General features: G+C 43.0%; 1 protein-coding gene across 9 annotated transcripts in view; it reads left to right on the top strand.

Annotated features, from left to right (window-relative positions):
* The window catches only part of LOC144690709 (trinucleotide repeat-containing gene 6A protein-like), a 248,042-nt gene that overhangs the window by 140,842 nt on the left and 79,669 nt on the right, over nucleotides 1-27,531 (top strand). For 6 of the 9 annotated variants that reach the window (XM_078558467.1, XM_078558464.1, XM_078558466.1 and 3 more), the window contains exons 5-6: nucleotides 10,562-10,885; nucleotides 13,513-13,560. In XM_078558467.1, the coding sequence (XP_078414593.1) occupies nucleotides 10,562-10,885; nucleotides 13,513-13,560 (372 nt within the window). The remainder of the gene's footprint in view (nucleotides 1-10,561; nucleotides 10,886-13,512; nucleotides 13,561-27,531) is intronic. The other 3 variants (XM_078558471.1, XM_078558472.1, XM_078558465.1) reach the window with 1 other exon arrangement.

Genomic DNA, 27,531 nt, shown 5'->3' with positions numbered 1-27,531 from the left:
GCATGTCATAAAATTCGAGGCTATGGGCCAAGTGCTGATAAATGGGATTAGGTAGGTAGATCAGGTGTTTCTCACGTGTCGGTGCAGACTTGATGGGCCGAAGGGCATCTTCTGCACTGAGAGATTCTGAATTCCTAAAACAAAAGCAAATTACAGTGGATGCTGGAGGTTTGAAATAAAAACAAAGTGCTGGAAAAACTTGGGTCTGGCAGCCACAGATGCTGCCAAACCTGCTGAAGTTTTCCAGCATTTTCTGTTTTTATTTCTTCTGAATTCCTATTGGATTTCTTGGTGACTCTCTTCCCCACAAGAGGAAACATTCTCTCTATCTACTCTAACAAAACTATTCATACCACTTTAAGTTCACTCCTCAGCCATTTTTACGGGATTATTATGGGGCTATTTCTCAAGGCCCTTTTGAAAATCCAGATAAGTTATATATACTGTGTTATTATTGTCCACTCTATAACTTTAAAAAAAATTAATAAAGTTCGTCAAGCAAAATTTTTCCTTTTGAAATCCATGTTGACTATTCATTATTATTAATTTCTAGATGTTCTTCTATTCTCTCCTTTAGTGAGGATTCTATTATTTTTTCCTACCATTGACTTTAAACTGGTCTATAATTCCCTGTCCCCCTTAGATTAGGAATTAGAGTCATAGAGGTCTACAGCACAGAATAAGGCCCATCGAGTCTGCGCTGGTCAAACAAGAACCTAACTATACAAATCTCATTTTCCAGCATTTGGCCCATAGCCTTGTATGCCATGGCATCGCAAGTGCACATCCAAATACTTAAGTGTTATGAGGGGTTCTGCCTCTACCACCCTTTCAAGCAGTGAGTTCCAGATTCCCACCACCCTCTGGGTGAAAAAGCTCTTCCTCACATCCCCTCTAAACCTCCTGCCCCTTACCTTCAATCTATGCCCACTGGTTATTGATCCCTCCACCAAGGGGAAAAGTTCCTTCCTGTCTACCCTATCTATGCCCCTCATAATTTTATAAACCTCAATCATGTCCCCCCTCAACCTCCTCTGCTCCAGGGAAAATAACCCCAGTCTATCTAATCTCTTCTTATAACTAAAACATTCCAGCCCAGGCAACATCCTGGTAAATCTCCTCTGCACTCTCTCTAGTGCAATCATATCCTTCCTATAAAGCGGATTCCAGAACTGCATGCAACATTCTAGCTGTGGCCTAACCAGTGTTTTATACAGTTCTGACATTAACTATCTGCCAATCTGTGGCACTGCACCCTTTTCTATTAAATATGTTCAGTGACTTATGTAGACAAATATAGCAGGAAATTGGGATGCAACAGAGTCTAACACACAGCAGCATAGGCGAATATTTCACCAGTTAGTCTGTTTTTGTTGCTTGAGGGAGTAATATTGGCCAAGAAAAAAGGAGAATACCCTCCTACTCTTTCAGTAGTCTTCCTACTCTCCCCATTCCTTTTCCTCTTGGTTATTGATTTCATCGTGAAGACAGCGATGGCAGCTGCAAACTTTCGCATCCTGTGGCAACACCACCGGTTGACAGACCTGGATTTTGCAGATGACATCTCGTTGCTGGCCGATGAATTGCGCATGTGCACTCCAAGACAACCACTGGTCTTCAGAGTAGACGCGCCAAGGTTGCTCTACACATCAGCTGCGAGAAGACCAAGGCGATGACAAATGGACAGCCGCAAGGCCTGCCCATCACCGTCGGGTGACAGGACATTGAGGACGTGACCATTTCCCCTCCCTAGGAAGCAACATTTCCAGGGAGGGCAATGTAGAGATTGATGTCCAAACAAAAATTGGCAAAGCAGCAGCATCTTCCAGTGGCTCCACAATGTGTGGGCAGCCAACACCATCAACACTGCTATGAAGCTACTGTTCTGAATGTCCATAGTAGTATCAACCTCAACCTGTGCCAGCAAGACATGGAACAAAACAGCAAAGGTGTCACATAAGTTGGATGTCTTTCATCAGTGCTGCCTGCATAAGATCCTGAGCATCACATGGAGAGAGTACCACCAATGAAGAAGCACTACAAAGGACCAGTCAGAGGTGCCTGCTGGATATCATGATAGAGATGATTGAGGCTTGCAGGACATGTATTTCGCCTCCTGGATTTAGACCCCACCAGAGTGTCAGTGGAATGGGCACCCCAGATGGAAGAAGTTGTTGGGGCTGGTCAAAGAAGACCTGGCGAAGTACATTTATGGAGGACCTTAAAGAATAGGACACCATCTGGACTGGAGCAAGAGAGATTGCGATGGACAGGGACTGGTGGTGGAGTCTTGCTGCCCATTGTCCTGCGTGACAATTAAGCCTGTCTTCCAGTAGTGTTGTGGAATCTTTTTACTTTCACCTGAGCAGGTAGGCAGGACCTTGGTTCAACATGTCATCTCTTGGACAATACAGCATTCTGAATACTGCATATAATGTGCGCAAGAACTGAGATGGTTCTGTGTTGCCCAGTCAGTGAGTAAAAGTGGAAGGGGTTTGTAATGGTCTGGGAAGCCAGCTTACAGGAAATCCCAGAAACCAAAGTGCATTTAATATTGTTACAGGTGACTGTTGATTTAATTGTCTTCAATGCAGAATAGGTTGCTTCTGGGTGTTGGCATTTGCTGTGATTGTAAGTCATCTTTGACCTCACTTCACTACTCTTCACCCTTAGCATTTTTCTGCTTGTCTCCTCCAACTTTTGTCTTCCTGAAGGTGTTAAACTTCATCACTTGGAAAAGATTTTATAGTGTGCGTCCCAACATAACTCCTAAACCCGTTATCTAACTGTAGAGGATATCGTGTCCAAGTCCCATCCTGTCCATTTCAGACTTCTACATGTGATTTCCAGAGGCGTCGCTCCAGAGTGATCTGGAGTGGGAATCCTGGCTTGGCTGACTTCTCTAAACCGAAGTGCAATGGCCAGTTGTAGCACCATTGTTACTTCTGAACTGTGATCTGCTAACTCAGCACAGACTGGAGACCAAACTTGGAACAGTGGAACTAATCCTTCAATTCATAACTGTTATATTAAAAACATGGCTGGCCAATTATACTCTTGTTCAGCAGTGAATTTGTAGCACCTGAACACAGTTTTCATTACAAGCAGTGTATTGTGAGCATGTCTTGTGGTGACTATTTCTGTATGTACCTCAGACATTGCAAATTGTGTTGGTGTTCTTATTTACGCTAGCTGGCCAGTAACAATATAAAACTAGGAAAGTGAACAGTAAAATACCGTTTGCTAGAAGGTAACAAAGGTAATGGTGTGTATTAAAAATTTGCCCAGGCTCCTTTAAGTGCTGCAAGGATAAGTCTTGTGATCTTCTATAAATAGCAGAGGGTAGATCCTTTTTTAGTGCTGTCCAGTGATAGTGCGGAGCCTCAAGGACTGTAAAGGCATTACCTTGAATATGATGTCTAGGAAAATTTAAATATCAGATATGGAATATTGCATTTTATTCTTTCATGGGATATGAGCATGGCTGGTTGCCCATCATTAATTGCCCTTGAGATGATGGTGAACAGCAGGGAGTCCATCTGGTTTAGGTACACCTGTGTTGTTAGGAGGCAAGTTCCATGTTTCTGACCCAGTGACATTGAAGGAACAGTGATAAAGTTCCAAGTCGGGATGGTGTGGGGCTTGGAGGGGAACTTGAAAGTAATGGTGTTCTGCCCTTGCCCTTCTAGGTGGTATAGGTTGCAGGCTTGTAAGGTGCTGTCAAAGGAGACTTGGCAAGTTGCTGAACTGTGCACTGACGGGAGAGTGAACTATTATGGTGGCGGTTGGGGCCCCAGTCAAGCGAGCTGCTTTGTACTGGATAGTGTGAAGCTTCTTCAGTGTTATTGGAGTTGCACTCATCCATGCAAGTGGTGAGTATTCCATCACACTCCTGACAGGTGCCTTGTTGATAGTGGACAGGTGTTAGGGACTTAGGAAGTGAGTTACTCACTGCAGAATTCCCAGCCCCTGACAACCTCTTGTAGCCACAGAACTTGTATGGGTGATCCCATTCAGTTTCTAGTCAATGGTGACCCTCAGGATGTTGACGATGAGGGATTTGGTGGCGATAATGCCATTGAATGTCATGGGGAGATGTTTGGATTCTCTCTCATTGGAGATGGTCATTGCTTGGCAGTTATGTGGCACGAATGTTAGTTGCCACATATCAGCCCACCAGGTATTGAACACTCTGCAATCATCAGCGAACATTTCCACTTCTAACCTTATGATGAAGAGATGGTCCCTGATGAAGCAGCTGAAGATGTTTGGCCTCCAACATCATAACCATCTTCCTTTGTGCTAGGCATTACTCCCACAGTGGAACATTTCGCCTGTTTCCATTGAATTCAATTTTGCGAGGGTTCCTCAATGCCACGCACTTGGTTAAATGCTGACATCATGTCAAGGCTGTTACTCTCACCTTCCTTCTTGTATTCAGCTCTTCTGTCCATGTTTGGGCCTAGGCTGTAATGAGGTCAGGAACTGAGTAGCTGTGTTGGAACCCAAACTGGGCATTGGTGAGCAGGTTATTGTTGAATAAGTGTCACAAGAACATGAGATAAGAGCAGGAGTAGACCATATGGCCCGTTGAGCCTGCTCTGCCATTAAGGTCATGGCTAATCTTGATGGAATTATCAATGCCACCTCCCATCACTTTGCTGATGATTGAGGGTAGAATGGTGGAGTGGTAATTGGACAGATTTATTTGACCTTTTCATGTTTAGGCCATATTTGGGCAATTTTCCACATTGTCAGGTAGATGCCAGAGCTGCTTGATTTGGAGTGTGGCTAATTCTGGAGCACAAGTCTTCAGTACTTCTGGTATGTTGTCAGGGCCAATAGCCTTTACTGTATCCAGTGCCTTCAACCATTTCTTGATATCACAAGGAGTGAATTGAATTGCTAAAGACTGACTTCTGTGATGTTGAGGACCACAGAGGAGGCTGAGTGTATTATCCAGTTGGCACTTGTGGCTGAAGATGGTTTCAAATGCTTCCCCATCATTGAGGATGGGAATGTTTATGTAAATTCCTCCTCCAGTTGGTTGTTTAATTGTTCCCCAACATTCACGACTGGATGTGGCAGGACTGCAGAGCTTTGATCTGACCTGTTGGTTGTGCGATCACTTAGCTCTGTTTATTGCATACTGCTTTGACTGTTTAACATGCATGTCGTCCTGTGTTGTCACTTCATAAGTTGGCAACTCATTTTTAAGGTATGCCTGCCGCTGGCCCTGGCATGCCCTCCAGCTCTCCTCATTGAACCAGCATTGATCCCCTGGCTTATGGCAATGGTAGAATGAAGGATATGCTGCGCCATGAGGCCATAGATTGTGATTTAATGCAATTCTGCTGATGGCCCACAGCCATCGTGGATGCCTGGTTTTAGCTGCCATATCTGTTCTGAATCTATCACGTTTAACATAGTGATAGCACCACACAACACAATTGACAATACCCTCCATGTGAAGATAAAACTTAGTGTCTCCACAAGGACTGTGCACTGATCACTCTTATTAATGCTGTCATGGCCAGATGCATTTGTGGCAGGTAGGCTGGTGAGAACGAGGTCAAGTAAGTTTTCCCCTTGGTTCCTTTACCACTTGCTGCAGGCTCAGTCCAGGTATATCCTTCAGGGCTCAGCCAGTAGCGGTACTACCAAGCAACTCTTAGTGATGGGCATTGAAGCCCTCGCTCATAGTATATCCTGTGCCTTTGCTACCCTCAGTGCTTCTTCCAGGCGATGTTCAGCATGGAGCAGTAAGATCATAAGAAATAGGAGAGGAGGCGGTGGCATAGTGGTATTGTCATTGGACTAGTATTCCAGAGACTGCTCTAGAGACCAGGGTTCGAATCCCACCACAGCAGATGGTGAAATTGGAATTCAATAAAAATTAAAAGTCTTATGATCTGACCATGAAACCATTGCTGATTGTTGCAAAAACCCATCTGGTTCACTAATGTTGGATGTCAGATTTAATGCTGTCAGGTTTCCTGAAATCTGTCCTACATGTGACCCCAGCCCTAGCCAGCGATGCCCACATCCCAGGAAAGAATGAGGAATGAATAAGCCTGCTCCACTGTGCAATAAGATTGGCCTTATTCCACTTTTCCTACCTGTCCCAAAGTGTTACTCTGACAGGGCGGCACTCCCTCAGTACCTCCCTCCTCTCTCTCTCTCTCCCCCCCCCCCCGTGCAGTATTCCTTCAGTACCATCTTCATAGTGTCCAGAGTCAATGTTGAGAGCCCCCAGGACAACTCCCTCCTCACTGTATACCACTGTGCTGGCACCTCTGGTGGTTCTGTCCTGCCAGTGGGACATGACATACCCAGGAATGGTGATGGAGGGATCAGGGACATTGGCTGTAAGGTATGATTTGGTAACTATATGACTGTCGGGTTGTTGTTTGACTAGCCTGTGGGACAACTTTCCCAATTTTGGCAAAGTCCCCAGATGTTAGTAGGAGGACTTTGCAGTGTGAGTTTATTTTGTTAGATCAATATTATTTTATCCCATTCATAATATAATGAAAATTAGGTTATGGAACAGGTATTGCTAGATGTTAAAATCCTTCAGTGCTCATATGGTGCTGTTGTAGGATTGCCTTTCTTTTGTTCTACCAGTTCTTGTGCTATGCCTATGCATTTTTTTTCCTGCACCCCACCTCCCCCAGAGAGATTGACTCCTTCCTTGGTCACATGGCCTCTTCCCAGGTGCCCTTTCTTCACGTTTGCAAGCGATCAACCAGTATACAAAATCACAGCCACCCATCCTCACCTGCCATTCACATATAAACACTTAAGCAAGGGCCGGTGAATAGTGATCAGAAGCTGACTTTTCTAGCATGTCTGAGGATAGTTCTAGCACCACTACTGTTGGCATGGCTGAGGTCTGTTAGCTCAGTATGAACTGATGATTTAACCTGGGACTTTCCAATTAACTCAGTGAATGAATTCTGTGAGCCCCTCTCCTCCTCCTTTGCTCCTGTGGTGCATGCAGTTCTTCCTTAGGTAATGATGAATTTACAAACAACTGTCACTTGGATGTTTTGAAACTGGAAGAACAGTACTGGGAGACATCAGAATTTCATCCAGACTTGATTATTAAGGGAAATTGAACGTCAAGTTGTTAGTTGAGTCTAATTTATTATATTCTGAATTGAATTAATACTGCAAAGCATTAATGTGAATATTATTTGAAGATGCGAAAGCAAGGATTCAAGCTCCAGTCAGATTCTGAATAAATATGCATTAAAAATATCTGTATAACCGATTCAGCAGTGGTGATTCAGCGCCACTACAAACTAATCTTGGTTGTAGTGGTTCCTGTTGTTCTTGGGTTCTTGTGAGATTTGACTATTATTGTGAGAACTATTAATATTCAAATACAGCAAGTCCTTGCTTCAAGCCGTCCCATTGTAAGTCGTTTCATTTTAACATTGTGTTTTTAACAGGGCCAGTATTCGCATTTAGCGTTATGGATTCGCAATAATGTTGTTTTGCAGTGGGTGTGACTTGGGGTCATGTTACCCAGTTGGCACCATTTTGGAGTGGCCTCTCCCACTCCGTGACCTGCCACTGGCCGAACCTCCTGCTCGTCGCCTCTTCAGCTTGCGGCTTACCTCTGGATCTTGCAGCTTGATGCTGTTGATACTCAGGTTGCTTCTTGCTGCTCATCTCCTGAGCCCTTACTGATAGCTAGGGTTGAGGGGAGGGAAGCAGCAAGCAGGGGTTGTCGGTGGCAGCGAGCAGGAGGGTCAGGGAGCATAGTTGGCAGCAAGTGGGAGGGTCAACAGCGGCAGGCTGGGGCGCACGATTGGTGGGGGTGTGCACGGAGAAAAAGTTAGCATATTTATTTTATATTTTTAAAGTTACTTAGCTTATGAATATGCTAATTTAGCAATGTAAAGTATTTAAGCTTACTAATGTTTTAATTTTCTCCCTGACTGGAAAGGTCCTAACTGAAGCTTATTGGTTGTAATGGGAAAACCTGGTTTGCTTAACTTTTTTTCATTTAAAGTTGTGCTTTTCAGGAATGCAACCACAATGTTAAACAAAGAATTAGTGAGATTAGTTATCTGAACTCAATCAGGACAGCATTCCTCCCTCAAACACTGCTGAAACCCTTTAGTCAGTTGTTAGTGGGATCCTGCTGTGTGCAAAATGGCTGCTGTATTTGTCTGCACAAGTCACTGCGCTTAAAGATAATTTGCAGTGAAGTGCTTTGAGACATTTCTGTGATGTGGGAATGCCCTATCGGATGCAAAATCTTTGTATTTAGAAAATGGCATAAAGCCTGACTAAAAAAATTATACATCACCTTATAAGTGCATCATCTTCGGTTATGCCAGTTTAGCTGTGTTGCTGATACTAAATAATTGATTTCTGTATCCTAGTAACAGTTGTGCTGAATCTGTATTTCTTCCCTGCAGCAACTGAATTGTCTGTTCCATTTTAATATTTAAAGTATGTTTGACAGCTGACCTCCAGACATATTTTGAAAACTCTAGTTACTGTGAAGTTCAGTCTTCATATATTACCAAGAATTTATTTATGCACACAATTTTTCAAAAGCATTTGAGCTTGATTCATCTACTCGATTGTAATGAAGATGTATTTGTTCCTAGTCAAGCCTTCAGATTCAAAGATATCGCTGCTATTAGCTGGCTTGCATAGTTGAACATTTGTGCAGCAAACACATGATGCATTAATGTTTAGATCTGTGGCATTCGCTCTGACACTGATCTTCAAAGTTTATAACCTAGAATGCAACAGAAAGTAAGTGTCTGCAATGCAGTGGTGGGGAGGGGGGCTTGCGGGGGATGGCGAATGGGGTGGCCCTTGGAATTTGGAAATGTACAGTAAAACCAATGAGCTAAGGGAGCTACATGAACCCACCCAGCTTAATATTCCACACAACCATATTAGCACAGACACTGCTCACAAATTCAATCAAAATAATAACTGCCCAGCTAACCAGGAGGATGCAGTTTAGAATTTTTGGCAGGAAGAGAGCACAGCTAAGGTGTATTGTTTGGAGGACAATCCAGCAGTTTGCTTCAGAAGAATTCAGGTAATCAGATGTGCAGTATTGTGAGCGTCCACTGAGCTGTCTGCTTTCAACTGCCATGTGCATGGACAGCTCTTCTGCCTGCCTCTTGTCAGTATTCACTCAGCTGTGAAATAACAGAAAATTAGGTCAGCACCATGCCAACCCTGCTTTGGGTTGGTGGGGGTCAGGGGCAAGGTTGGCTTCCTTTACTCTGGACTAAATACCTATTTTCTGTGTCCTTGAAAATGATGCTGAGGTTTGTAGCTGCTTCTCTTTTGCATTGAGCTCTAATAATGTGACAGTTTCATGTACTATAGCCATAGCACTCCAATCTAATTCTGTATGAAGCTTATAACAAGTTTGTTTTCATCTGCAGTATCTTGCTTGGCAGGGGGGTGGTGTCTACAGAAGGATTTTATTCTCAGCCTTTTATATAAGGTGGTTGAAGACAATGGAATAACGCCGAGCCTTCCATGATTTCAGTAGTTTAGTGTGTGTGATGTTGGCTATATGGACTGGGAATGTGAGCATTGCTGATCAATGTTCAACGGGCCTTGTCTGTTTCTACTCCAGATGGTTAATAAGAACGGTAATGGATATGCATTTTTACGGTGGTCAGAAGTTTGGCTTTTGTGTATGTTGTGGAATGCAGTATTTTTGTGTAACATTTTGTTACATGGGCCGTGCAGAATGTTGCATGGGTACTGCCTCCATCACATATGTTGCCTGATGTACATTTACTATCTGTGTATATTTGGTTGAATACTATACTGAGCTCTAGGTTAAATTCCATCTCTGAAAATGTTGTCAGGGTTCCTAATTTGGCAAATAATGTTTTAAAGGCATTAAGATGCAATGGTGAAACTCATTTGGAATCTGCAGAGATCCAACCAATAAAAACAGTTTGGCAAAGGCTACTGTTCCTGGGTTTTACACATTGAAAGAATATTACACCTTGCGCATTGCAAGAGACACTTGGCATGCTTTGCCAACAGAATCCAGGAGAATTTTTCTGTTCGGCCTTCTCTTCATTCAGTATAATTGAGTATTTGCTCCTTATTTAAGCAACACTGCAGCTCAGTACTTGGATTGACATTAACTGCACGAGCTCCCACATGGGGCTCCAAATTAACCAACTGTATTCAGGCTAGCCTGGTATGAATATTCTTGTAAATTATGTTTGAATTCTTTAAGGTACTTAAGATTTCACTGCACTTGTGCAGCCCATTTCTTTCCTGGAAATTTGCTCAGTTCTTTTCCTGGTAAAGCACCTCAGTGAAAGGAAACTCTGGAGTTTTGCTATCCACTGCTGTATTTAACAGAAATTTGGATATGAAATTAACCAGATTGAGGTGTTCTGTTCTCTTCACCCACCCCCCCACTTCCTTGCAAAAAAACACCCCTTTCATGTTCACCAGTGCTCATTGATGCAGTGAATGTTCAATAAGCTGTCCATGCAGTAATACTAACTGATCCATTTTTTTCCCCCCCCCTCCCCCCGTCAAGTGCCAGAACCAACCAAGACCAGTCAAAGCCAGCCTCAGCCTGCCAACCCTAACAGCGGCACTTCCATAACTACCAGCAACAATAGCAATGCCAAGCGGGTCCCAGCCAACACTCAGCAGCAAGCCTTGTCTCGTTATCCACCTCGTGAAGTACCGCCACGCTTTCGACACCAGGAGCAAAAGCAACTGCTGAAAAGGGGCCAGCAGCTACCATCAGCATCTGGGACCGCAACACCAGTACTGACCAGCCTGTCTGGAGGCAGTGCTGTTACTCTGCAGCCAGTGACCAACGGGCAGCTGCAATACAGCAGCAAAATTCAGCCAGGTAACTGACTCTGCAGAATGTAAATAAGGCTAAGAAATACTTCTTCACTTAAAATGATAAAATTTCGTTCTGATATTACACCAGATCTGCTCAGTTGCAGTAACTTGACTATACATTCTTATTATTGTTTTAGCACTGATCACTACCTAATCATTATACTGAGAATAATGGCAGTGACTGTAATATAAGGTTTAGTTCAGTGCTTGATTTCGACATACCGGGAAAGGATCAATTAACCGTGCATCTTTTTTGTATTCCTTTTGAATGTTTTGGAATTAAAGCGATACAGCTGCCTTCAGATAAGAATTCTGTTAGCTGGGTTTGTTGCTGCCAATGTACTTGCTCAGTTATCTGAATTCTCTAACCACGAGTGTAGCGACCTTTATGCTAACATCTGGAAAATTCACCTGCAGAGACAAGTGGTTGTAATGCTAGACTCTGGCACTAATTTAAGTGCATATGCACTAAACTATTCTGCAGATGCACCCTAAATGTTGTAGGGTTCCTACTCTGTCATAACGCACTTGGGTATCAGTACATTTTACTGCTATGTATTTTACTTTGTTCTTTTGTTCTTGTACTCCCTCCCAACCATGGGGTGTAGTCTTCCTGGCCAGATAGCACAAATGAAGGGATCATTTCAAACTGTCTTTAATGATGAACCCGTACAAATTGTGGGATCCTATTGTGAAAATGCTCAATCTAATTGCTGGTGATTATAGCTACTTTAAGCTCCTGTGATTTAAAATTTTTTTTATTTCGGGTGTGTTATTTAATAGATACTCACCAACTCCTTTTCTAATTTTTAGATATTTCAATACATGATTAACGCCATCCTGATATACATAAAATATTAAATCAAAAAAAGAGGCCATTTGGCTCATTGAGTCCATGCTCGGTCTCTTGCAAGTAAATTTAGCTAGTCCCACTCCCTTCAGTGCTTATCCAGTTCCCTTTTATAAAATCATGATTAAAAATTTGCCAAGAAGACTTGCACAATTATATTTCAGCACCAACCATGTATTCTCGCGCTAAAAAGTTCCCTGTTTATATTGTAGGTCAGTTTCCATGGGTGATGCACACGCCCACTTGTAACTCTGTGACCATTGTACTTTGCCCACTGTTTCCCTCTAAATGGCAACCAAGACACGGCTGCCTCCAGCAGGCATAATTTTGTTAATATTGCCATCGACAGAAGCTGTATACTTTCTGAAAGTGGTAACATTTTGCCATTGTCAGCCAGCTGATTGCTTTTGCTTTGCCGAACCTTTACTAGCTCTTCACAAATACAGAAAAGATTGCCACCTTTCTCCTCGCCCAGCCCTGTCATGACAGTTTAACTTGAATGCTGAGTACTTGTTGCTAAGTGTGCTTGATTTTTTTTACATTTTGGGAAGGATGTGATAGATCAGATCGTAAAAGTAACATTTAAGTTTTAGATGCAAATGGTAAAGAAAGGGATGAAAGGGGGTGTAATGTGAGAATTGAAGTATATGTTGGAGTTAATATTGTCATCAAGTTTCTCCTGATATCTGTGCCTGGATCACTAAGTATTTATTAGTATTGAAGCAAATTCATTGAAAATAATCAAAACAAGTTGGCCCAGGAAGGCAGCAATCTTTCAAACATTTGGCAATCTAAGGATCGTGTCCTTCGTACTTAATGCACCAATTGGTGGCTCATCTCTAAGCTGACTTTCTCCTTTGTATTGAAAATGTAACTACCGCCCCGCCCCATTATCATTTCAATTGCACAGCCCCTTTAAGAGGTCATTGAAGTTTTGTCATATATTGGATATTAAAGCAGAATGTTTTACATTTATTTGTTGATATTGTGACTACACAAGCTGTTGACTAAGGATTTCTGTTTATTGCTGCTCATTGTGTTAAATTTTCTCATTGGGGTCCTATATCATTAACATGTCAAATATGATTTTATATTATCTCCTGTGTTTTGTAATTTTGACCCACTGCATACCATGTTAGGGAGAGAATTGACTAGTACATGTGTTTTTCAGATGTTGGTTGAGGGATAAATGCAGGCCTAAATATCCTGCTCTTCCAATAATGGCTTGGGATCTTTTGCATCCACCCTCATCTGAAAGAAAGTAGCTCTGACCGTCTTCATAAATGAATTTAGCCTAGTAGCTCACCAGCCTTTTCACTTGCTCATGCCACATGCAATGATGAAACAGAACTTCAATGTCACACTCCACTTGTGCCTCTTCCTTTTTTTGGTTTTCCATCCCATCCCAGAACTCATGTTGTATCGAAGCGCTCTCACTGAATTATGTCTGATTCTTGTGATTTGGGCTGCCTTTCGTGAGTTTATTCCTGATAGAAATTGTTGCATTTGAGCGCTGTTAAATGAGTTTGTTTTTCTGCAGTATAATGCTATTGAGAGCCACTGTCCGGCGCACTTTGTGTTCTGGGACAGCTTCAATTTAAAAACCACACAATTAGAATTAAGGGTGACTGGTAAGCTGGTGGGTAAAATTTTGAAAATATATTGGTATTTTTATTGTTTTAACTGTGATGAGGGAGAATTCAGTTTTACTCTTTGATCAGGAGTGAACTGAGAATATATTGAACCCTGACACCTTTTATGGTTCTCTTGCTTTTTCTTAGGCATGCCTCCCATTCGGGATTTGGTCAGCCACTCCCCTAACCAGTCAGGTGACTAAAGCTTTATATTTTCTCTCCCTTCTCTTTTTCCTTCTGTCTTCCCGTCCATTCCCTTCCTTTCTGTAACGATCTCGCTGTGGCTGGATTTTGCACTCCCTGAAAAATGAGGAGATTGTGTCAGTGACTGTTCACATAATATCTGCTGGTATGCTTGTGCTTACTGACTGGGGATGTAGGTTGGGTTCAGCCAGCTTGCTTTACTTCCTGGCGTGTCTGTTGTGTTTTATGTTTGATGGTGTTAACAGACTTGCATGTTTCTCTGAAGTGTCTTTTATGTGGCTTAGGTGCAATTTTAAAAGCTTTTCCTGTTGTACATGCACCTAATGAGTAATATCAGACCTCATGTAGACTTGATTGTCAGGGATCCTCAGTGTGCATCTGTACAGGAATAGCATTGTTATTTTTAAAACTCAATGTCATCTCCGTTACAAGGCCCACTTGGGCTAGGAATAGTGCTAATTTTTGTGTTCATATGGAGTCTTACAGAATGCTAATATTGTGATCAGACTTCTCCTGTGCTATTAAATGATGCACTTCTCATTTAAAAAAATTTTTGGAGCTATTGTGAGGAGCTCTCTTCCCATTGCGTGCCCTCTCTTGCACAAAAACCACAGCCCTCTGTAGAAATGCCCACGTTGAAGCGTCTTGGTAGGAAGTGTGCACACATTTAAATCAATTTTCCCATTAATCTGCAGATACCTTAAGTTAATGATATTAGGATAGTGATTTATGATTTTTCCACCAATAGGGTAGCAACACTAACGCACCTTTCAGGACTTGCAGTGAGGTAGTGGGAGTTAGTGGGGAGAGAAATTTAAGTGCATATAAGTCTTAAGTCTGAGTTGTCTGGGCTTTCAAGGACTAGTTTGGAAGGGGGCTGTAGTCCAGTTCTATGACATGACACAGAAACTGAACCTACTTCCATGTCCCCAACATTTCTTTTTGAAGAAGGTGCAGTGAGCTTTCTGTGATCAGAATAATTTTAGTTTATTTTTTTTACTTCCACACAAAACTTTTCATGCTTGTTTTTGGGCAGGCGCATAGTGATCTATTTCCATCTAATCCTTAAGATTAATTTATAGTCTTTCTGTAATCACAATTTCAAGTTGTTTCTGGGGAAAACTGTGTGGAAAACTTAAGCTTGCATCATTCCCTCATGAGGCGAAGCCTCCATTTAAGAGAAAACTGCAAAATTTTGTAGCTGTACAGTATCTGAAGGTTGTGGTTCTGATTAATCTCTGCATTTTCAGTTTTCCAGTGACCACTATTTCCCTCAAATTCTGTAATTGAGCACTACTGCATCAATCAGCAAGCAAAGAGGGGCCAAGACTCAGTTATAAAAATGTAGATAGATAACTTTATAGTGTTATAAATTAGAGGTCCAGCCCGACCGCGATTTCACACTGGCTGGCCAATTAACTGCCAGCCAGTGTGAAGTTTGTGCTGAAATGCTCAGCGCTGCCGTGGGGGGTGGGAGAGGGCGGGCACATGAACAGGGGAGAGAGCTCATCGTGAGTGAGACACAGCCAGAGTGAGCGTGGGTACTGGCAATTTTGGTGCACAGGGGAAGAGGTGCTCTTTGCGTTTTTTCCTTTGCTATCCAACTTAAATCTTCAGCGAGTGGTCTTGCCCTGTTGCAGCAGTAGAGGTTAGAAGGGAAAGGAATGATTGGTAAGTAGTGGGTAAGGTCGGGTAAGTATTTACTACTTTCATCACTTATAGTTTAAGGCCTTTTTATGGTTTATAGTTTGTACATTCTGTAGTAACGAGGATCAGGAAAGAAGGACCCTAGAGTAATTGATTTAAAAGGTTTAATTTAAAGGGATAAGTCATGGCAGGTGAGCTCAAAGCCATGGTGTGCTCCTCGTGCTCCATGTGGGAAGCTGGGAACGTTTCCAATGCCCGGGACCAGCATGTGTGCAGGAAGTGTGTCCAGCTGCAGCTCCCGGAAGCTCGGGTTTTAGAGCTGGAACGGCGGCTGGGGACACTGTGGAGCATCGGCCAGTCTGAGAGCATTGTGGATAGCACGTTTAGAGAGGTGGTCACACCGCAGATGAAGGGACTTGAGGAAAGAAGGGAATGGGTGACCACCAGGCAGTCCAAGAGAAACAGGCAGGTAGTTCAGGAGTCCTCTGGGGCCCCGCTCGCAAATCTGTATTCCATTTTGGAGGCTGATGAGGGCACTGGTTCCTCCAGGGAGTGCAGACAGAGCCAAACTTCTGGCACCACAAGCAGCCTGTCTATATAGGAGGGGAGGAAGAGCAAAAGTAATAGGGGATTCTATAGTCAGGGGAACAGATAGGCGCTACTGTGGCTTTCAACGTGACTCCAGGATGGTGTGTTGCCTATCTGGTGCCAGGGTTCGGGATGTCACTGAACGGCTGCAGGGCATCCTGAAGGGGGAGGGTGATAAGGCAGAGGTCATGATACGTGTACCAATGACGTGGGTAGAAAGAGGGATGAGGTCTTGCATCAAGAATTCAGGGAGTTAGGCAGTAGACTAAAAAGCAAGACCTCTCGGGTTGTAATCTCTGGATTACTCCCAATGCCACATGCTAGCGAGCTGAGAAATAGGAGAATGGCGCAGATGAATACGTGGCTTAAGAGTTGGTTCAGGAGGGAGGGTTTTAGATTCCTGGATCACTGGGACCGTTTCTGGGGAAGGTGGGACCTATACAAGCGGGACGGTCTACATCTGAACCAGAGCGGGACTAACATCCTTGCGGGCGGGTTTGCTAGTGCTGTTGGGAGGAGTTTAAACTAATTCGGCAGGGGGAGGGGACACAGAATGTTAGCAGAATAGGGACACATTATAATACAGTAAAACAATCAAGTCAGAGGGAGTACAGCTGCATTAAGCTTCAAGGGAGTAAGGCAAGGCTGGATGGCCTCTACTTTAATGCCAGGAGTATTACAGTTAAAACGGATGAGTTAAGGGTGAGGATTGACACGTGGAATTGTGATAAAGTAGTCATCACTGAGATATGGTTGAGGGAGGGGCAGGATTGGCAGCTCAACATTCCGGGATATAGAATCTTCAGGCGAGACGGGGAGGGGGTAAAAGAGGAGGAGGCATTGCATTATTAGTTAAGGAATCAGTTACTGCAGAAAGGAGAGATGATATCTTGGAGGGGGCATCGAATGAAGCTTTGTGGGTAGAGTTTAGGAATAAAAAATGGCAGCCACATTGTTAGGTGTTTATTATAGACCCCCAGATAGTCAGCGGGAAATTGAGGAGCAAATATGTGCACAATTTGCGGAGGTAAAAACAATAACAACAGGGTAATTATATTAGGTGATTCAACTTTCCCAACATTAATTGGGATAGACATAGTGTTAAGGGCTTGGATGGAGTGGATTTCTTGAAATGTGTACAGGAGAACTTTTTAGGTCAATATGTAGAGGGCCCAACAAGGGACGACGCAGTGCTGGACCTAATTCTGGGGAATGAAGCCGGACAAGTGGCTAAGGTGGTGGTGGGGGAGCATTTTAGTGACAGTGACCACAACATGGTACAATTTAAGCTTGTTATGGACAAAGAAATAGACAAGTTGCAAAAAAATGTTTTGGATTGGGGAAGAGCGGATTTTAATAAAATAAGGCAGGATCTGGCCTAGGTAGTCTGGGAGCAGCTACTTGTAGGGAAATCTACACATAAATTTGATTGAATTTCTTGAGGAGGTGACCAGGTGTGTAGATGAGGGTAGTGCAGTTGATGTAGTTTATATGGATTTCAGCAAAGCCTTTGATAAGGTCCCACAATGGGAGATTTATGAAGAAGGCAAATGCACATGGGACCACAGGGTAGTTTGATGAGGTGGATTCAAAATTGTCTTAGATGTAGGAGGCAGAGGGTGATGACAGAAGGATGCTTTATTGACTGGAAGCCAGTGTCCAGTGGTGTACTACAGGGATCTGTGCTGGGTCCCCTATTATTCACCATTTATATAAACAACATAGATGACCATGTGTGTGTGGGGGGGGGGATTAGTTAGTTTGTGGATGATGCAAAGATTGACCGGGTGGTTAACGGAGAGGTTGAGTGTCTTGGGCTACAGGAAGATATAGACGGGATGGTCAAATGGGCAGATAAGTGGCAGATGGAATTTAACCCTGAAAAGTGTGAGGTGATACACTTTGGAAGGAATAATTTGACAAGGAAGTATTCAATGAACGGCATAACACTAGGAAGTTCTGAGGAACAAAGGGACCATGGCGTGTGTGTCCATAGATCTCTGAAGGCAGAGGGGCATGTCAGTGGGGTGGTGTAAAAGGCATATGGGACACTTGCTTTTATCAATCGAGGCATAGATTACAAAAGTAGGGAGGTCATGTTGGAGTTGTATAGAACCTTGGTGAGGCCACAGCTGGAGTACTGTGTGCAGTTCTGGTTGCCACATTATAGGAAGGATGTGATTGCACTGGAGGGGGTGCAGAGGAGGTTCACCAGGATGTTGCCTGGGATGAAACATTTAAGTTATGAAGAGAGGTTGGATAGACTTGGGTTGTTTTCGTTGGAGCAGAGAAGACTGAGGGGCGACCTAATCGAGGTGTACAAGATTATGAGGGGCATGGACAGGGTGGGTAGGGAGCAGCTGTTCCCCTTAGTTGAAGGGTCAGTCATAAGAGGACATAAGTTCAAGGTGAGGGGCAGGAGGTTTAGGGGGGATGTGAGGAAAAACATTTTTACCCAGAGTGTGGTGACGGTCTGGAATGCGCTGCCTGGGAGGGTGGTGGAGGCGGGTTGCTTCACATCCTTTAAAAAGTACCTGGATGAGCACTTGGTATGTCATAACATCCAAGACTATGGGCCAAGTGCGGGTAAATGGGATTAGGTAGGTAGGTAGGTCAGGTGTTTCTCACGTGTCGGTGCAGACTCGATGGGCCGAAGGGCCTCTTCTGCCCTGAGATTCTGTGATTTTGTTCAGATTTACAAATACAACCTATTTGCTCTTTACTGTGAGTGACACCATCTCACCTCTTGATTGAATTAGTAAATTGTAATTTTCCAAAGATTCTCTTTGATTTGTGTGTTGGAGTGTGCTGTTAATCTTTGCGTTGTTTGGGAGGGTGTAGCAAGCATGTTGTAGTGAAACTGTACAGGAACGTGAACATACTAAGTCGATTCATAATGAGCAATTCTCCATGTTGATTTGGCAACAGATATTCCGACCTGTAAAGGGGACTTCAATGTGTGTGAACATGCTAATCATTAAACAGTTTAGAACTTCCTGATAACCATGTGTGGGTTGTGTTGGGCTGGTTGATAGCAATGCTTGGCCTGAATGCTGACTTAAGTTAGCAGTGGTCAGCCTGCTCTCCACATGAAGACAAAACTTAGCACCATTCCTAGCCCAGGTGGGCCTTGTAATGCAGATGACATTTATTTTTAAAATTAACTTAATGCTATCCCTGTACAGATGCACACTGAGGATCCCTGGCAATCAAGTCTACATGAGGTCTGATATTACTCATTAGGCGCACATAGGTACAGTAGTGTTCCTATGAAGAAAAACTGAGTAGTATTCTCTGCATTTATTCATTCTCCTTCTATGATGTATTTTGCTGTAATACTGCACCATAATTATCTTATGCATGGCAAGCCTACTTGATCTGATTTTTCTGAGAGGCTTTGGCAATTTAATGGCAGGTTTGGATGGAATTAGAACAATTATGTGTTGGCACATGATTGAAGCCATGGAGGTTGTCCCTAGTAATTACCAGTAAGCTTGCTGTGGCCTCTCTCCTACAATCAAAGCAAACTTGACTTATGCAGCTGATGCATTAGGAGCAGAGTACCCTCACTTTGAAACCATCCTAGCCATCACCTTGAAAGCAGAGAAAACTCATCCAAACACTGCATTAAAAACTAGCAAAGTTTTTAATGTTACCTGCCATCAATCAGGTAATGGAGTAGTGGTTGGTGAGGATGAAGAGAGTAAGTAAACACTGCCTTGGAATCCTCCGGGTTATTTTGATTTGAAAAACACAACCTTTTTAAAAATACATGGAGAGCAGAAGCCATCCACTTCTTTTTGGTGGCATGTTTTGTGGTTAAGGGAAGAAAAGGAAAGACATAAATTGGCATGAATTCTGTGTTAAGTCCATTTAAAATGTTCCATTGTTTTCAATTAGCTGTGGTGTGTTGATTGAATTCATAAGTCACACAGTGTACAATTTAGAATGCAATGGATAGGATACCTTGTACTGGTCAACACCAACATAAAGGAACCTAGTAACACAAGCCAGCATTCTTGTAAAGATCATAATATGGAGGCTTAGGGCCTATTCAGACTTCTATACAGCCAAAGTGAGCAACGAGCAAAAAGTGGCAAATTCTGCAAGATCCATCTATTATAATCACAGTTTGTATTTCCTGAACTTTCAGTGAGACACTGGGTTTTGTTCCCTACCCCCCAAAGTTGAATTCCTGCCTGTATATGGTCTACTATTTTGGAGGTTCACTGGTGGTTTAACTTGGAAGAAAGAAAATATATTCTCTAGCTGTAGCGAAAGATCCTGGAACCCAGTATCAGATTTCTCAGTCCAGCTCAGAGAAATTGGCAAGGCTAAAACCTGACTGGTATCCATGGAGATGCTAGAGATTGCCAGCAATTCATTCTGATTCTTATTGTTTACTCTGCATATATATAGTTAACCTGTTTGAGACCTGCACCAAAATCCAAGCATTAAATGAGGTTCAGGTGAAGTATGGTGGAAAGAGGCTCATATGGTGCATTAATAGAGACACAGACCACTCGGGCCAAATGGCCTGCTTCTAAGAACGCAACCTGAGTAGGCCATTCAGCCCTTTGAGCCTGCTCTGTCACGCAATGATAATGGCTGTTCTACTTCAGCTACATCACCCTGTAGTGTCCCCAATTCCTTTGAGTCCCTTCATAACCAAAAATCCATTGATCTACGATTCGAACATACCCAACATCCGAGCATCGACAGCTCTCTCTTGTAGAGTATTCCAAAGGTTCACAATGCATTGAGTAAAAACATTTCTCCTCATCTCAGTCATAAGTAACCAACCCCATATTCTGAGAGTAGGACGTCTATTTCTGAACTCAACCAGACAGGGGAAACATTCTTCCAGCATCTATTCTGTCAAACCCTTTATTAACTTTGTGATTCACGAAGATTCTTTCTTCTAAATGCGAAGGTATATAGGTCCATTATACTCAAACTCTCCTCTTAGGGCAGTACCCTCATCCCAGAAATCAGTCCAGTGAACATTCATTGCACTCCCTCTAAGGCATGTATACCTTTCCTTAGATAAGGAGACCAAAATGGTGCACTAAACTCCAGGTGTGGTCTCACTAAGGCCCTAACTATTGCAGTCAGACTTCTTTGTTTTTAGCCTTTAGTGCAAAGTGCAAATGGAGTAGATTATACATACCATTTGCTTTCCAAATTGCTTGCTGTACCTGCATGTAAACTTTGTGATTTGTGTTCGAGGACTTGCAGATTCCTCTGAATACCAACAGTTCCACGTCTCTTGCCATTTTAAAAGATATTCTATTGTCTATTTTCCCAACCCAGATGGTGGCTTAATTCTATTGTCACTGGACTAGTAATCCAGAGGCTCAGGCTAATACCCTGGGTACATGGGACCAAATCCCATCATGGCAGCTGGTGGAATTTAAACTCAATTTGTAAAACTTTGGAGTTAAAAAGCTAGTCTCAGTAATGACGATGAAGTCATTGCGATTGTTGTAAAAACCCATGTCGTTCACTAATGTCCTTAAGGGAAGGAAATCTACCATCCTTACCTGGTCTGGCCTACATGTGACTCCAGACTCTCAGCAATGTGGTTGGATCTTAAATGCCCTCTGAAATGGCCAAGCAAGCTACTCTATTGTATCAAACTGCTACGCAGTCTAAAAAGAATGAAACCGGACGGACCCCTCAGCATCAACCCACCATCAACAAAGGCAGTAAAACCAGCTCTGTCAACTCTGCAAAGTCCTCCCTACTAATATCCGGGGCTTGTTCCAAAATTGGGAGAGCTGCCCTACAGGCAAGTCAGCATCCCCACTTCTGGGTATGTCCTGTTCCACTGGCAGGAAGGACCCACCAGAGGTGGCAGCACAGTTGGGAAGGAGTCCGGGGAGTCCTCAACATTGACTCCGGACCCCTTATAGTCTCATGGCATCAGATCAAACATGCTGGTTACCACATACCACCCCACTTCAGCTGATGAATCAGTACTCCTTCATGTTGAATACCAATTGGAAGATTCACCAAGGGTGCTCAGAGCACAAAATGTGCTCTGGGTGGGTGACTTCAATGTCCATCACCAAGAGTGGCTCAATAGTAGTACTACTGACCAAGGTGGCCTAGGCCTAAAGGACATAGCTAGCAGACTGAATCTGCGGCAGATGGTGAGGGAACCAACAAGAGGGAAAGACCTACTTGACCTCGTCCTCACCAACCTACCTGTTGCACGTGCATCTGTGTATGACAGTATTGGTAGTAGTGACCCACTGCACAGCCCTCGGGGAGACAAAGTGCCACCTTCACATTGAGGATATTCGCCATTGTGTTGTGTGGCATGACCATCATGCTAGATGGGATAGATTTTGAACAGATCTAATAGCTCAGAACTGGGCATCCATGAGGCACTGTGGGCCATCAGCTGCAGCAGAATTGTATTCGACCACAATCTGTAACCTCATGGCCCAGCATGTCCCCCGCTCTACCATTACCATCAAGCCAGGGGATCGACCCTGGTTCAATGAAGAGTGCAGGAGGACGTGCCAGGAGCAGCACCAGGCATACCTAAAAAATGAGGTGTCAACCTGGTGAAGCTATAAAACAGGACTACTTGCATGTCAGACAGTGGAAGCAGCATGTGATAGACAGAGCGAAGTGATCCCACAACCAACAGGTCAGATCTAAACTCTGCAGTCCTGCCACATCCAGTCGTGAATGGTGGTGGACAATTAAACAACTCGTTGGAGGCGGAGTATCCACAAACATCCCCACCATCAAATGGGGGAGCCCAGCACATCAGTGCAAAAGACAAGGCTGAAGCATTTGTAGCCATCTTCAGCTGAAAGCACCAGGTGGATGGATCCATCTTGGTTTCTTGAGGTCCCCAGCATCACAGATGCCAGTCTTCCACCAATTCGATTCACTCCACATGATACCAACATACAACAGAAGGCATTGGATAATGCAAAGGCTATGGGCCCTAACAACATTCTGGCAATAGGATTGAAGTCCTGTGCTCCAGAATTTGCCATACCCCTAGCCAAACTGTTCCAGTACAGCTACAACACTGGCATATACCCCACCATGTGGAAAATTGCCCAGTTACGTCCTATCCACAAAAAGCAAAACAAATCCAACCCAGCCAATTACTACCCCAATCAGTCTATTCTCGATCATTAACAAAGTGATGGAACGGTTCACTGACAGTGCTATCAGGCAGCATTTAAGCAGCAATAATCTGCTCACTGATGCTCAGTTTGGTTTGCACCAGGGCTAGTTCGCTCCTGATCTCATTGCAGCCTTGGTTCAAACATGGGCAAAAGAGCTGACCTCGAGGTGAGTGGCTTCCCTTGACATCAAGTTCACTTTTGACAGTAAGGCATCAAGGAGCCTGAGCAAAACTGGAGTCAATGGGAATCGGGGTGGGGGGGGCGCGGGGGGGACTTTCTGCTGGTTGGAGTCATACCTAGCACAATGGAAGATAATTGTGGTTGTTGGAGGTCAATCATCTCCACCCTGGGACATGGCTACAGGAGTTATTCAGAGTAACGCCCATGGCCCATCCATCTTTAGCTGCTTCATCAATGGCCTTCCCTCCATCATAAGGTCAGAAGTGCGGAAATTGGCTGATGATTGCACAATGTTCACCATTCCCGACTCCACTGATACTGAAGCAGTCCGAGTCCAAATGCAGCAAGACCTGGTCAACACTTAGGCTTGGGCTGATAAGTGGCAAGTAACATTCATACCACACAGTGCCAGGCAATGACCATCTCCAACAAGAGACATTATAACCATCTCCCCATGACATTGAATAGCATTACCATTGCTAAGTCCACCTCTATCAACATTCTGGGAGTTACCATTGACCAAAAAATGAACTGGACTAGCCATATAAATAATACAAGAGCCGGTCAGAGACTGGGAATTCTGCAGAAAATAACTTGCCTTCTGACTCCCCAAAGCCTGTCATCCATCTACAAGGCACGAGTCAGGAGTGTGATGGAATATTGTCCACTTGTCTGGATGAGTGCGGCTCCAACAACTCTCAAGAAGCTCAACATCATCCAAGACAAAGCAACTTGTTTGGTACCCCACCCACTACCTTCAACATTCACTCTGTCCATGGGCACCAATGCACAGTGGCAGCAGTGTGTTCCATTTACAAGATTCAGTGCAGCAACTCACTAAACTTCCTTTCACAGCACCTTCCATACCCGCGACCTCTACCACCTAGAAGGACAAGAGCAGCAGATGCATAGAATACCACCACATGCAAGTTCCCCTCCAAGCCCCACACCATCGCGACTTGGAACTATATCGCTGTTCCTTCACTTGTTGAGTCAAAATCCTTGAACTCGCTTCCTGATTGCGCTGTGGCTGTTCCTAGAACACATGGACTGCAGCGGTTCAAGAAGGTGGCTCACTACCGCACATCCCATGAATGATGTGAAAAAAAAGACAACTTTGCATTTCTTTACATCCTATTTCATCTGCCATACTCTTGCCACTAACTTTTAATCTGTTTATTATCATTTTGCAGATTCTTTGCACTCTGTTCTCTCAGCTTACTTTTGCTAGTTTTGAATCAGCAACAAACTTGGATACATTACATTCAATCCCACTAATCTAAGCTATTGCTATAAATTGTAAATACCTGAGGCCCAACACAGAGCCTTGCGGTATCCCATTCGTTAGTCTTATCAATGATTTCTTTATTCTTACTGCTTTTTGTCTGTTAACCCGTTCTCAATCCATGCTAATATGTTGCCTCCAATCCCAAGAGCCCTAACTTTGTATAATAACCTCTTGTACAACCCCCGATTGAATGCTTTTTGAAATTCCAAGTACATTGCATTCATTGGTTTCCCCCTCCACCACCCTAGATACAACCTCAAAAACTCAATAAGATTTGTCAAACACTATTTCCCTTTCATAAATCTGCATTAACTCTGCCCAGTCATATGATGATTTTCTAAGTGCCCTGTTACTGTGTCCTTAATAACGGATTCTAGCATTTTCCCTACCAATGATGTCAGGTTAACTGGCCTGTAGTTCCCTGTTTTCTTTCTCCCTCCTTTCTAGCATAGCAGTGTTATGTTTACGATCTTCCAATCCACTTTTAGGTCAAAGAGAATACCTTTACTCTCTTTGTGAATACCTCTTTTAAAACCCTAAGGTGCAGATCATCAAGTGCAGGAGATTTGTCAGGTTTAAGTTTTATTAATTTCTCCAGTATACTTGGTTTCCAATTACTTCTGGAATATTTTGTATATTTTGTGCTTTGGAGACAGTTACAAAGTATTTATTTCATGCCTTTGTCACTTACTTTCTCCACATTATAATTCCCCACGTCTCTAAGGCATGTTTATTTTCGCTAATCTCTTTTTTACATACATATAGAGGTTTTTAGACTGTCTCTATCTGCCTTACTTTCGTTACCTATGTTCTCTTTCCCTATCAGTTTATTTATTACCCTTTGCTATATTTTAAAATCCTCCCAATCCCCAAGTTAACTCCCCTTTTGGCAACATTATAAGCCCCTTCCTTTGATCAAATACTATCTTCACTTGTTGGCCACAGATGGACCACGTTTGCATGTGGGGTTTTTATTCCCTAAGGGAATATATAATCTTTGCAAATTATGAATTAACTCTTTAAAACTTTGTTATTGTTCATCTCCAATCATACCTTTTAATCTAATTTCCCAAATTATCATAGCCAGCTTGTCCTTCATACCTATGTAGTTTTGTTTTAAGATTTAAGACCCTAGTTTTGAACTTAACTAGACCTCTCTCAAAAGCAATATAAACTTTACTGTTTCATTATTCCTCAGATGCTTGTTTACAACAAGGTCATTCATTAACACGCACTCATTGTACAAAAGTAAACCTGAAATAACCTGTTCCTTGACATACAGAGCCAGAAAACTGTCCAGATGCATTCTATGAACTCATTCCCCCATGCTATTACTGCAAATTTGGTTTGCCTAGTTTATATAAAGATTAAAGTTCTCCATGATTACCATGTTATCCTTGTTACATGCGCCTCTATTTTTCTGATTTATACTCTGCCTGATACTACAACTAATGTTAGCGGTGTGTAAACTACTTCCAACGTTGTTTTCTGCCCCTTGTTGTTTCTTAGCTCCACCCAAACTGATCCTACATATTGATTTTTTGAGCTAAGACCCTTTCTCTCTATTGTCTTTATTCCATCCTTTATTAGCCTGGCAGCTCTTCTTACTTTTTCTTTTTGCCTGCATCTTCTAAAGGTGAGGCATCCTGGAACATTTAAATCCCAACCTTGGTCACTCTGCATTGACCTATCCATAATGGCTATTAGATCAAACCCATTAATTTCTTTCTGTGCTATTATTTATCTGTTGTCAGTGTTTCACAAGTTCGAATATAATGCCTGTAGCTTCAATTTTTCTGCTTTTTCCTGATGTCACTTATACTCTATTAACTTTAAGCTCTCTGTCCTTTCTTGATCCACTGTGCTGATTTTTACCCAAATCACTCTTCTCACATCTTCCAATATTTCTGTTATTGGATTTATCCTTTCCTGAATCCACCTTCCTGCTGTTAATTCTGAGAGATCTGGTAAATTAAATTCTGTGCACTTAAATCCAATCATCAGAATGCGCAGTACAGTAATTACCATTTTAATGGGATGCATGTTTAATGCTCAAAAATACCCTTCATATATTTGTTATGTGAGCAGATTGAACTTGCAAACAAACAAGGGCCTTTTGTAGAGCTATGCAGTGCATTTTTGAAAACTGTTTAAATGATACATTTTAAAAATATTTGTCCGTGGGATATGGGCATCACTGGTTAGGCCAGCATTTATTGCCCATCCTAATTGCCCTTGAGAAGGTGGTGGTGAACTGCCTTCTTGAACCACTGCAGTCCATGCAGTCCAAAATAGGTGGGAAAGTAAGTTGCAATGAATAAATAAGAAATTTACAAATGGATATGGACAGGTTAAGTGAATGGGCCAAAATTTGGCAGATGGAGTTTAACGTGGATAAGTGTGAGGTTATCCATTTTGGTCGGAAGAATAAAAAGGCGACTTATTATTTAAATGGAAAGAAACTTCAGTGCAGAGGGATCTGGGTGCCCTCGTGCATGAATCGCTGAAAGCTAGTATGCAGGTGCAGCAGGTAATAAGGAAGGCAAATGGAATTTTGGCATTTATTGCTAAAGGAATAGAGTATGAAAATAGGGAAGTGTTGTTGCAACTGAACAAGGCATTGGTGAGACTGCACCTGGAGTACTGTGCAGAGTTTTGGTCCCCTTACTTGAGGAAGGATGTAGTTGCATTGGAGGTGGTTCAGAGGAGGTTCACTAGATTGATTCCAGAGAAGCGGAGCTTGTCTTATGAGGAGAAATTGAGCAATTCAGGCCTAGACTCGCTAGAGTTTAGAAGGATGAGAGGAGATCTAATTGAGGTATATAAGATGCTAAAGGGGATAGACAAAGTAGACGTGGAGCGGATGTTTCCCCTTGTGGGGCATTCTAGGATGAGAGGCCAGAGTTTTAGACTAAGGGGTGGTAGATTCAAATCAGAGATGAGGAGGAATTACTTTTCTCAAAGGGTCGTGAATCTGTGGAAATCATTACCTCAGAGTGCAGTGGATGCCGGGACGCTGAATAAAGTTAAGGAGGAGATAGAGAAATTTTTAATTAGTAACAGGTTGAAAGGTTATTGGGAGAAGGTGGGAAATTGGAGTTG

This window comes from Cetorhinus maximus, chromosome 15, assembly GCF_964194155.1.
Source record: "Cetorhinus maximus chromosome 15, sCetMax3.hap1.1, whole genome shotgun sequence".
NCBI classification, from domain to species: Eukaryota; Metazoa; Chordata; class Chondrichthyes; order Lamniformes; family Cetorhinidae; genus Cetorhinus; species Cetorhinus maximus.
Note: the sequence above shows the minus strand (reverse complement) of the source record. Positions and strands in the feature narration are given on the sequence as shown.